At 34.7% G+C, this 12,613-nt stretch overlaps 1 protein-coding gene across 3 annotated transcripts; it reads right to left on the bottom strand.

The window, feature by feature from the left end:
* Nucleotides 1–929: 929 nt before the first annotated feature.
* LOC114158945 (microtubule-associated protein RP/EB family member 3-like) lies at nucleotides 930–12,353 on the bottom strand. 3 transcript variants are annotated; one of them, XM_028040870.1, is made up of 9 exons: nucleotides 12,238–12,353; nucleotides 7,064–7,132; nucleotides 6,857–6,984; nucleotides 6,632–6,777; nucleotides 5,412–5,571; nucleotides 5,264–5,305; nucleotides 3,812–3,954; nucleotides 3,514–3,669; nucleotides 930–2,232 (listed from the first exon to the last, which is right to left on the bottom strand). In XM_028040870.1, exons 3-9 carry the CDS (start codon nucleotides 6,975–6,977, stop codon nucleotides 2,170–2,172), a joined length of 831 nt encoding a protein of 276 aa, XP_027896671.1. In that variant the 5' UTR covers nucleotides 6,978–6,984; nucleotides 7,064–7,132; nucleotides 12,238–12,353; the 3' UTR covers nucleotides 930–2,169. The 3 variants fall into 3 exon arrangements, with proteins under 3 accessions (XP_027896671.1, XP_027896670.1, XP_027896672.1); XM_028040869.1 differs by having other exon boundaries at nucleotides 6,857–6,981; XM_028040871.1 differs by lacking the exon at nucleotides 5,264–5,305 and having other exon boundaries at nucleotides 6,857–6,981; nucleotides 12,238–12,352.
* Nucleotides 12,354–12,613: the final 260 nt, after the last annotated feature.

The following is a 12,613-nucleotide window of genomic DNA, read 5'->3' as shown; positions in this document are numbered from 1 at the left end:
GTTAATATATCTTATTTAAATTTCGACTGGTAAGGACATTGCTCTCTAAACGAGGTATTACAGATAGATGGGGTTGTTGGTTGAATGCTAAAAAGGCTTGCCACAGCAGCAGTTAAAAGTCACTTCAAAATTAAATTGTGATCTGATATTTTGTGTTCAAAGCGACGTGTCCTGTTTCAGTGTAGAACATTTTTTAATTTTTCACATTTCAAGTCTCTTAAGTCATATTGTCTTTACCACTTCGATAATATACCAAATAAACAATATTTTAATAAAACAAAGTAGTCTTAAGTTTTCTAGAAAAGGAATCTGTAAATGCATTGTGTCATTTTAAAAAACTTTATTGGAGTTTATTATCCTTTTTTTGTTACGTTTGGCAACAAAGGCTAAGCAGCATAAAGTGTAACAAATAAAAGCAGAAACAAGTTTAATAAAAAAAGCCTTGTATTTATTTAGCCTTGTAGCTAAATAAATAAAAGTAATTAGATTTTATCTGTAAAAATATTGAATTAATTGTGAATTCACTGTTGTATTGTGAACCAAAGGGCCAAACAAAATCATCCAGAGGGCCGCAAATGGCCCTCGGGCCACACTTTGGACATCCCTGTTCTGAAAGTTGAAGGCCTGAGTTCAGGTTAAAAATCATAAGCTCATTATTACAAGTGTGTATTGTTCCAATAATTATCAGCGATTACATTTTACTATTTAGGGTCTTTTTGAAAACACTGACACATTCTGGTTTCGCACCATTCCCAATCTTATTAAATTTGCAAGACAATAAATGTCACCCTCAGTTCAAGAACTTTTAAACCAAACAGAATCAAGTTTTTTGCAACCTAATAATAGGAATATTAGTGTATTTAAGATGTACAGGAATAAATCTGACATCACTTATCAGATAATTTGGTCAATAAACGAAGCAGCAAACATTTTCATTTTCTTGAAACCTCAGAGCTTTATTTCATTCCAGCAGTAAATCCAAATGATGCAAGTTGGTCACCCGGCTGCCGTGGTGAGAAGCTCTCCTCTCCGGCTGCTCAGCCTGGTTATTAATCACAACAAACCAAACCTCTGCTGGCAGCCATGTTGGCGTTTTGCAATACATGAAAACTCAAATGCGGCAACAGAGGAATAATGGTAGCAGCTAACATGTTTAACTAAATAAACACAGTCAAACATTAGTATTTAGTAGTGTGGGTCTGCAGTGTTTGTTCATTCATAGATTTTATAGCCTGATATTTGTTTGATAAATAAAAAGACGCCTTTGACTTGGCCACTGAGGAATTCAATGCAAATAAAAAAGAAAACAAAACATACTTCTTTAGAACAAATCTACAAAATATAAAATTGCATCTTCCTGTGTCTTCCTGGCAGCAGCCAGTCACTGCATGTTGGCATTTTGGATCATTTCGCTCGGCTTGTTTCGCTACATTTAGTGCAAGACTTTCAATCTCCCCAAATCCAAACCACTGTTTGTTTGTTTGTTTGTTTGTTTTTTTCAGAAACTGTACAGAGCAGATTAACAAAGATAAATAAATAGAAACATAAATACACCATGCGGTGGTCACCTAACGAGCCGTCAGAGCAGTTTCATGATGAACCCGATGTTTTCCCTCAGGGCGATGAGTCGCTTGAAGCATGTACATGAAGCATGAACATGCTGTTCAGTCTGATATGTCTAATCGTTCACTTGTCATCATGTAATCAAAATATTTCCATTTTGCAGGCCTTATTTCGATAATCTCAGCTCGTAAAGAAAACAATCACATTGCTTGTAAAACTTGGTAGTGTTTCGTGTATGAACTCTTGGTGCAAAGGAAGCGGCTTGTCTCCAGGAAAGCGCTTTAAAATCCCGTTGTGACTCTGAACGTGACTCACCGTGCCGGGCGTCTGCCCTCCTCTGGAAGCAGGTTAGAGTTAGTCAGTCGAGCCAAGCCGGGCCGGGCCGGTCCAGACGCATCTGGGTGAGCGTCCTTTGCAAGTCAAAGTCTGGGGGAAGCTAGCCGGTCCAACAAAGTCGTCATGGACATGGGAAGCCGTGAATGAGATGGAGGAAGTCAGAGAGTTTAAGAATGAACTTATGGGGATAAAACCAGGCAAAAAAAAGACTTGATGGTCTGATTAAAGTATGACAGGTGGCAGATGGAGGCGGAAAAAAGGAGGAGGATTTCAGAACTCCTGCTGATCTCGTCCTTCATCGATTTCTTCGTCTTCTGGAGGCGCGAATCCTTCCTGTGGAGACAGTTTGAGTCAGTTTTTATATCTGTGTTGCTCGGATGTCACTAAATGTTTCCATAAACGTTTTCTCACTGGATGTCACGAGAGTTGATACAAATTTGCCCCCGAGTCAGCATCTGCTTTATGCAGATGGAGAAACTATTACCCACAAACTAAAATTGTCTCACAAAAAAGCTGCATCTGTTTTCTGCTGCACACTGAAAAAACACAAAATCCTACTAATTATTTTTGTCTAGTTTCTAGTACAAATATCTTAGTATCTTTGAAATAAGACGAAACAAACTTACAAATTGTTTTACCTAAATAATTCCTTAACATTGATGGAAAAAAGTAGTTATTCCAGTGGCACATTATTTAACTTATTACATTTTTTTCCATGTTATAAATGAAACAATTTGCCAATATTTTTCATCAATATTAAGGAATTATTTAAAACAAGCTCCTGAAAAGATCAGTTAATTTTCTATTATTTCAAGATATTTGCACTAGAAACAATCCAAAATACTTGGTAAGATTTTGAGTTTTTGCAGTGCTGCTTTACATACATTTATTTCTACATTACTTTGGCTGTTTATGCAAATCAGCTTTTGTATTTAAAGAGGTAATTTTATGTTTCCAATCTTTGTTCTTGAAGTATTTCAAATGGTAACCTGCCAGTGTAAGTATTACTTGTAAGATTAAAAAAGTATTTGCTGAAAGGTTTACTCAAGTACTGAGTAACTGATCAAAACATTAATCATTTAATATTTTAAAACTACATCATTAGACTTATCAAAATAAAATGTAAGTGGAACTTTTGGTATTTTAAAGACCAAATTGAAAATAATTCCTCTATATAACATAATTGCGATAAAACAAAATCAGGCAAAATAAACAGTTTTCCAAATCAGTTTCTTTCAATGAAACTTAATAAAAACTGCAGGTGTGTGTTTGGTTGTTTGGTGAATTTCTGGTTAAAACATATTTGTTCTTCATTCAGTGGATATTTTACTGACGTAAAAGCAGCAATAGTTTGTAAGAAAGTTACTCAAGTAAATGTAAAAAGTACAGCGTTGTAAAATACTTTTAAATTTCAATTTTTTTCAAAAAAGTTACTAAAGTAAATGTAACTAGTTACTACCAAACTCCGCTCAACATAACATTTTATAACAGATTTCAAAGGCAGTGAGTATTTCAGATGAAACTCTCTGGATGTGTTTTGATGTCCTCTTTCTGGTTGTTACGGTATTCGCTCTGTAAACGTGGCGGTGTTTGAGTCTGCCGGACTTCGTTTACCTCTGTAGCGTACAGTATGTCGATGATTTTGCCGAGAACCGGGTTGTTGGAGTCACTTTCGTTTTCCTGACAGATGAGCTCAATGTCTCTCAGTTTGCCGAAGTAGAAGTCTCTCTCCTTCTCCAGCCCGTCGATGGTCAGCTTCATGTCCAGTATCTGCAACCAGACACCAAAAAACACAAACTGGGACACTCAGACACAACCAGTTCAACATACTGGGCAGCTACATCCCTGGAACAGTTAACCTGAGACTCCTCATGCAGGTAGACAGGGTTTGGACCGGACAGAACCGCGGTACCTGCTGGTTTAGCTCTATGAGTTCTGCGTCTCCCCCGTTGCGGGTCACTGGGTTGTTTCTGCGGGCTGCTGGTGGGTTGATCTGTCTCTGGGGGACGGGGACGGGGACGGTCTTCGGTGCTGTGGGAGACGTTCTCATGGGGACTGAAACAGAAATAAAAGTCTTTATAGTTCCGGAGCAGTTTGGGACGTTTTTATGGTTCATATTTTCCTTGCATTTTCTGCTTTTGACGTTCGGTAAACAAACAGAAAAGCTTAACTCTGACATTTTGATTAACTTCACTTTGAAGATAAAACTTAAGGCAAACCAGAACCCTTCAAAGAAATGGAAACTGTCCTCAGTTTTCCTAATCGGATTAATTAGATGAGGGTAATAAAAGCTGTTTTTATTACCCCAGAGTCCCTCAATATTCAAACACAAACTTTCTTTCCAGTTTCAGCAAACAATTAATTTAGTTTTAAATTAGCTAATGATTATTCTGACAATTAATATGTTAAAATGATTTTAAAACGACACATTCGTACTTTAGCCTTTTTGTACAATATTAGAAAAACATTCAGAGATGCAAAAAATCAACTTATTCAATTCCTTTCTTAAATAAAACAATGACCATTTATTGCCTAAATAATGTAACATTACTTTTGTGAACGGTTGATCATCTGCAGCAAAATAAATACTTTCCAATCAATCAATCAATCAATCAATCAATCAATCAATCAACCAACCAACCAACCAACCAATCTCTTTTATGTCGTTAGCACATTTCAGCACCAAGGCAGTTCAAAGTGATTTACATGATAAAAACATAAAGCTGTAGAACAGAGTCAACAACTGAAACATTACATTTTGTTAAGTGCCGTCGTTACACATCAAAATGTTTATTAATGTTTCATTTATGAAATTTCAGAAGCAACTTTAAACAGGTGTGTTTTACTCTGGATTTAAAGGAACTCAGTGTTTCGGCTGTTTTGCAGTTTTCTGGAAGTTTGTTCCAGATTTGTGGAGCATAGAAGCTGAATGCTGCTTCTTTTAACATCAACGTGTGAAAAGTTTGTCTCTTTCTGCTTAACTTGACATCATTACAACAAAGGGCTGATCTGTTGATTAGTTTTGGGTTTACTGATTAATAATTTGATAACAAAAGCTGTTTAATAGCAGATTTGTTTTGCAGAATTTGAACCAGGTGAAGCTAAAAATGCCACTTAACAAATTCTGGGTAGAACATATTTAAAGAAAAAGGTTTTTTTTATTTTAAGTGCAAAATGTTTATATTTTCTGGCTTATTTACACATTCTACACTTATATAAACCTATCAACTGCTGCTTGTGTTTATTTTCCCACTTATTTGGCAGTATGACAGCACAACAAAAACACACCAAAACACACCAAGGCTGCTCACAGCAAACCAGAACCGTCGAATCAACAACCCAAACGCCGAGCTGATGCTGTTACCTGAGCGAGGGCGTCGCTTAGGTTTGGGATGGATGGGTTCCCCTGGTTACAGAGGGGATGCGGTGAGGTGATGATTTATTAAATGAAGCTCTGAACCAGATACACACACACACACACACACACGCCTACACACTGGTGTCCTCTGTACCTGGGTTAGGCGGCGGCGGCGTTCCCTCCTGGCCCTGCCTCATCAGTAGCGGGTCGTACTCTTTCCCGTCGTAGTTGGCGTCGAAAAACCTCTTGAACCACTGGAGGAACTCAAAGTTGTCCTGAAACTTTCCCTTCACCAGCCTCTCCACAGGAATGATCTGAGAACCGCAGCAGGAGAGGAGCGGAAGATTAGGAACACTGGAAAAAAAATAATCTGGATTTTAATCTCAGAAGATTACAGTCAGAATTCGGAGAAAAATCCCCCAGATTTTTAAGGAACGGACGATTTTCAGGGACAAAAAACATCAGAATTGTATAAAAGCAAATCTGAATTTTGAGGAGGGATCAGATTTTTAAGGAAAAAAAAGTCAAAATTCTAAAAAAAAAATTTAAAATGTCAGAGAATGGAAAGTTACTCCCGTCTGCTTTTTATTATTTACCTCATAATCCTCAAAAGGTTTTCTGAACTGTGTTAAAACTAGCATACCCAAATCTAATCTAGTTTTTCTATTTATAATAATAATCTTTGTATCAAAATAAACCAAACGCCTGGGAGACTCCATCAGGAGCGTAAGTATCAAAGCAGTTTCAGACAAATTAGGACTTTAACAGAAAAGATTTTGGATTTTTTTGTCCCTCTCCAGAATTATTTTTGCATTATACCATATATAAACATTCTAGAAATATCATTAATAAATTTTTTTGGAAACCATAAATCTACCATTACTTGTGAAAAGATGGATGCAGCTGAGGTAAATTAAAGCAAATTTACAGATGTTTTAGTAAAAAATACCGAGGCGTTTTGCTTTTGGCACAGGTTGGCAAAACGGGGGATTACTAAACTTATTCTTACATGTTTAAAATTGCTTGTTTTTGATATATTTCTTTAAGAAATTCTTATATTTAACTCCAATTGAAGTGTATTTTTTTGGAAATCCGATTTAAAAGGAAGAAAAATTACAACAAATTCAGGCGCATTTCACTGAAAAAGAAAAAAATTAAAACTACCAAAATATATACTTTTTTGCCACTACCAGAGCTCCATACAATGTTTCTTTTGATTTCTGCTCAAATGTTTTTTGTCAGTTAAATGTCAGACCATTCCATGGATACCAGGCATGTTGGTGTTTAACAGAGGGGCAGGAAGGTCAAATCTGCGGCGTCTGGCATCAGTCGGTTAAAGAGGTTGAGGTAGTAAGCAGCGATCGTCTGTCTCACCTTGTCCACATTCATCCTCTTGAACGCGGCCTGTAAAACCTTAAAGTTGTGAATGTACTCGTGCTCCAGCTTGGCATTGAACTTGACCTTTTTCAACAATATGCAGCCCGGAAACAGCATGTCCATGAACTGGCAGTAAGCAGCGCCTGCAGCAGGAGGAGGAGGCGTTAATGGAATAAAATCTCTGTTTGATCTGATTAATGCTTATGAAACGTGGCTGCTAACCTGAGCAGAGCTGCTCGATCTTTGTGTAGGTGAGCTGCAGGGAGTCGTTGACCCAGGCCAGCATGTCATGGCGGCTCAGGTTGTCCGCAGTCATGGAAGTGGAGTAGACATTCACCGCCATCCTCCTGCTCCACAGATTATCAACACATGCAGCAGCTAAAGGATCAGTGTGAAACGACAAGAAAGCTGTTCCTTAAAGAAGCTCACCTGTGCTTACTTTACGTTGGTGTTTAATGATTGATAACCAGTCGGGGTTTGACCACTTAAGAGAAAGATCTGTAGACAAAAACAAATCATGTTTATTACTCATAATGTGTTGCTTTATGACTGTTTGATACAGTACTGCCACCATGTGGTGGTACAGATGTGTGGCAGTTATTGTAATTGTAAAGAAAATAGCTTTGTAATTATTTTTAAAACATTTTTATGCTCATCTGATAAGGCCTGAATTTTAACTCGAAGTGTTTGTTGCTCTAATTGAATGATCTGATGAAACCTTTTATACAAATATAGTATATCGTTAAAAATACACATTTAAATGTTCAAACAAATATGGTTTTTTTATATCAGATTCAAATATAATGTTGCTCAGAATCATCTCAAATTAAATTAACTTCTTTTATGTTGTGCTCTAAAAATGTGTTTTTAAAGATTACCATAGAAATATTATTTATCAATATATTTTTATGAAAATCAGTATTTATTCTTCAGTTTTCTTAACAGATACACATGAATTTTCTGTATGAGCTATATCAAACATGACATTGTTTTATAGGTTTTTTTCTCATCCAGTTTCTGCAAAGAGTAAATTAATTGGGACTGCTCTTTGTTTTGTGCAATCATCTATAAATAAATTACTGTAATAGAAATCTAGTCCATTAATATATGTTTTAAAATATGTTTTTATAAATCCTATTAGCAAACATAATAAATACTCATTAAATTTGTAAAATTGGCTATTTAATTGCTTTTTAAAAATAAGACTTATGCTTTTTTAACCCCGCATGTGCAAATATATAGATTTATAGCATTTATAGATTAGATTTATAAATAAATCTTCATCTAGTAGAAGTAGTGAAGGACATTCAGTCTGAGGAAATGAAAAAAAAGAACTAAAATTAGCTGTGAAATTGTAATGGAAATGTAACAAAACTAGTCTTTTTAATGGGGATCCAAAGGCAAACAGATTGCCCTATTAACACTAAACCGTCTGAAATACTTTAAAAAAAAATTAAAACATAAAATTACCCCTTTAAACACAAAACCTGATTTGCATAAATAGACAAAGTCATGCAGAAATAAATTTATAAAACACAAAATCTTATTTTTTATAGTGGAAATATTTTAGTACAATTGAAATGATACAAAATTAATTTACAGGTAATTTTTTAGTAACTTATAAGAAGCTTGTTTTAAATAAACAATTTGTTAATATTGATGAAAAACATTGGCAGATTATGCCACTAATAACATGGGAAAATGTATTATAGATTAAATAATCTGCCAGTCCTTTTTTAGCAATATTAAGGAATTATTTATTTAAAACAAGCTCCTATATCTTGTTGAAAATTTATTTGCAGGTTAATTTGGTCTTATTTTAAGTGTACTAAAATATCTGAGCTATAAAAAGAAGATTTTGTTTTTGCGGTGAATAAAAACCAGCAGGTCTGACCACTTCCTGCTCTGAACCTGCAGCTTGTTGCAGATAAACTGGTTTGCTCTAATCTGAGCCTGCGTTAATCCCTTTAGCCCAGTATTTAACGCGCTCTGCTTGGCGTCTCCAGCAGCAGCAGAAAGAGCAGCAGTCCAACAAAACCGGAGCATTTCCTTTGGGCCGGTCCAACACCAGCTGCACACAGGAAGCTGCGCTGAACAATCGCTTCACAGGTGGCGGCGTCAAGCTAATGATATCAATATGGCCGGCGCTGCCAGTTTGACCAGTTTGACAGCAGCATTTACAAACAACAGAAACCAGTCAGAAGTCGTCCTTGAACAGGAGAACCGGTGAACGTCTCGTCAACATAAATAAATAAGTCTCATTGTAACTAAAATAGCATTCAGGTCAAATAAAAGACATTCAGAAACATCAAAGTATTTATTTTTAATTTACTATCAGCAGAGGCCATATGAACGTCTCTGTTTAAAAATAACTACTTTAAATGCTTCATTATTTACAAAAATCTGAGTTTTGACAAAACAAGGTGCTTATGTAAAGGTTTGGAAATGAAACTAATACACAATTTTTTTAAATAAAATGAAAGAAATTAAATACAAATTAGTTGGAAACCCAGTTTGCTCTTTTGTTTTCTTAGATTTCCTATATGTAAACTTTATTAAATCATCCTTTATCAGTTGAAATCTTTTTAATAAGAAAAATACAACTTTGTTAATCACATTTGTGAATAATCTAACAGGGTTTGCCACATAATCTGACAAAAAATGTTTGAACACACATAGACAGAATGTGCTTTAAAGAATCGTTTAGTGATTTTCCTTATTAATCTGCGATCTGATCTAAAGATGATCAATATGTTAACACAATAATCATATTTTAGTTATTTTAAATAAACTATACAATCTGATTTACTGTTAATGATTTAACAGGCATTTCAACACATAGAGCAAGGAGTCAGATTATTTTAGGATTTAGAAAATAATCTCCAGATGTAATTATATCGGGTCTTATCACAACCACAAAAATACCAACTTTAAAAATATTTTTACTGAAAAGCAGAGTAGAAAAGTTTGTCATTTTCCCAGCTAAACAAACCAACAATGGTCAAATTTATTCAGAAGGACAAATTTCTAAACAAACCAGGGAATTCAGACGTTATTATTCTCAATGAGAAATTAATTTAAGAAACTGAAAGCTACAGTCCAATTTAATCCGATTATAAAAGACAGCAGTTAACTTAAATTTATGTTAATTGGTAAAATGTTTTCCTTCACTGCATTCTCCAGAGGTCGCTGATCATTTTTAGAAGAATATCTGGTGACCTCTGACCTTTCAATCACTCAGGCATGAAAAGGAAACTTCCCAACTCAAGGAAGGAAACCGTGTTTAGTTAACACAGCCGACAACTTTCAAACAACCAGGTTAGACGCTTCGCCACTTCGCTAAGAGGACAATTTATTACCAGTTATTTAGCTAAACAAATACATTAAACTAACAAAAACTGACTACAACGAGAGAATTTTAGCTTTTAGGTGCAAAAGCAATTAATCTGACAGATTCTAGATTAGAGTTTTACTTTTCTTTTACATAATCAGAAGTGACATTGTTTCAAATTCTGTTCATCTGTTGTTAACATATTTAGACAACAATAATATGATCAGAAGCAACAGGTGAAAAAAGCAAATCTGAAACTTTAAAAGACTTTATTAAAGTTTGGAGAGTAATAAATTATAATTTTAATTGATTACTTTAAAGCCTGGTTGTTAGTAGCAGCCTAAAATCTTTACCTTGTACTTTATAGAGTCTAAAACCACAAAAATGTTTTAAAACTTTAACTATTTTTATCAGTTATTAGCCTGAAAACACAAAAACCAACTAAATGTCCAGGAAAACTTGGAAGGAAATAGAAAAAAACAAATACTGAGCAGAAAACATCCAAAACAATAATACTCAGTGCAGATTCAGACTGAATAAAACTATAATAAAATGAAAAATTAGGATAGTAAAACTATAGCAAAACCGTAAAGAAATGAGCAGTGGTTTAAAACATTTGCACAGTGATACATAAAAGTTTATAATAATTCACCTTAGTTACAAACGCTTACTTTAAAATGCTTTAAACTGTTTATTTATGTATCAATAGAATGAAAAACATGAAATAAATGACTAACTCCTGGAAAGAAATGTAATTTTAAAAAAAGATGTTACTGACTGAAGAACATCCCAAAATAATCCTGCTCAATACAGACTAATTTTAAATTTAACAGTGAATAAGAGCATCATAAAACTGGAATACTGTATAAGTTTATTAATCTAATTCAAAATCAAAGGCATAAAGAAGTTGTTGCTTCACTTGTTTTACTTTAATGTGTTATTAGTTTGGAAAAACATTTAAGAAATAGTGAAATCAGGAGGAAACTTGCATATTACTGACTTTATAAACATGGGTAATATAATATCGCTCAATAAAATCAATTTACCGGCAAATAAGAGCTTAGAAAATCTAATACAAAGCAATCAAAATTGCCAGATAATAAAAAGTATTATTAGAGTCGTAAATGTTAACTTTAAAGACATAAAAAGAGTAAATATAGCTTAGAAAGTATTTAAATAATCTATTTCAAACACATTCAAATACCTTGGTACGTATTTACATAACTATTTGTTTGAAGAGGAAGGCAGAAGGATAAACTTATTTGAGTCCTTCCTTTTATATATACTTTATTTATTTTACACACCATTCTTCATTTAAGAAAAAACAAAACAATAAAAACAGAACTTTATTTCTTCTTTCAATCAAATAAAAACTAAGAAACTCATCAAGAAATTTGATTTTATTCAAATAACAAAAGACTTATTTATATTTTTTGTTTTTAAAAAACATTTCCATCATCATCCCAGTCCAAACTGCTCCTCTCTATCTTTTTATATATTTAAATTATTTTAATTTTTTTGTTCCATAAATCGTTGAAATACACATACTTTATAAACTGGTTTTAACACATTTAATTCAATTTCTTCTTAAATTATATCCTCTCTGCGAGCAATTTCTTCATTTTTACTAACAGTAAATTATTTCTCTCTGCTTGTGATTTTTTTTCATGTTTATTTCATATCAATTATCAATTTGACAAGTGTCTATTGTTGAGCTTTGGTCGCTGTTGGCAGCTTTTTAAATCGGTTTTCACAGATTATAAAAACTAATATTATTACACATGTTAGCCCGGTGGAACTGTGCTGAAGCCCGGACTGGGTCCGGCTCGGTTTAACGGCTCAGTCGGACTCTTTTTAACGGATGACGTTACAACCGTTAAGTGCACAGACAGGCAAGCTAGCCCCCGGCTAACTACTGTTAACGGAGGCGAATAAGCTAACTGAGCTAAAGAGTGCTAAATGTCCATTTCAAATGATTTGGGTCGGTTTGATTTCATTACGGCGCTGTCTGTGAACAACTAGTCCGTACGGGGTGCGACTGAAAACGACACTTTCCCCCCATGTAAAGCACACCCCCCTCTGGAGGCCTTTTCGATAATACACACACGCATCACTCCAATGAAAGAATGCCGTCTCCTGCGGGACGGGACGGCTTTTTATCTGTGGCATTCAGTATATATATATATATATATATTTTTTTTTTAACCAAAAGACCGCAGCTTTGCTTTCAGAGTGCTCGGACTCTGAGTTAAGATAAGCAGATATTACTCACTGAGGTGAGCGCTGTCCCCTTTCACCGCCGTGCCGTTGTTTCTGTTGCTGGGCTTTCCGTTGCTATCCGACTGCTCCCACCTAAGCTGCTGGCACTGCGCATGCGCCGCGCAGTAGCAGCTTGGCGCAGCAGTTCCAGCGAAACTGGAGTGTTAGAAAAATCCAATAGATACAATGGAAGTGCTAATATACGACATTTTTATAATCCAGTTACATAGATGTGCGTTTTCTAACGTTAAAGTAAAGTTTATATAGCATAAAAAATTTTATTTAGGAAAAATAAAGTATTGCTTGGCTGCAAATTGCAAAGATGAGGGATTGTTCAAACATCCAAAACATCCCAGTGGGGATATTATGCTTTTCTTTTCGTATCCTCG

Source organism: Xiphophorus couchianus, chromosome 15, assembly GCF_001444195.1.
Source record: "Xiphophorus couchianus chromosome 15, X_couchianus-1.0, whole genome shotgun sequence".
Classification (NCBI taxonomy): Eukaryota; Metazoa; Chordata; class Actinopteri; order Cyprinodontiformes; family Poeciliidae; genus Xiphophorus; species Xiphophorus couchianus.
This window is presented reverse-complemented; position numbering and strand designations above follow the sequence as displayed.

Coding starts and splice junctions, on each gene's coding strand:
- LOC114158945 (XM_028040870.1), bottom strand. CDS start 6,977: ATGGCGGTGAATGTCTACTCCACTTCCATGACTGCGGACAACCTGAGC. Junction 6,778..6,856: donor GATCGAGCAGCTCTGCTCAG/GTTAGCAGCCAC, acceptor CTCCTGCTGCAG/GCGCTGCTTACTGCCAGTTC. Junction 5,572..6,631: donor AGAGGATGAATGTGGACAAG/GTGAGACAGACG, acceptor TGCGGTTCTCAG/ATCATTCCTGTGGAGAGGCT.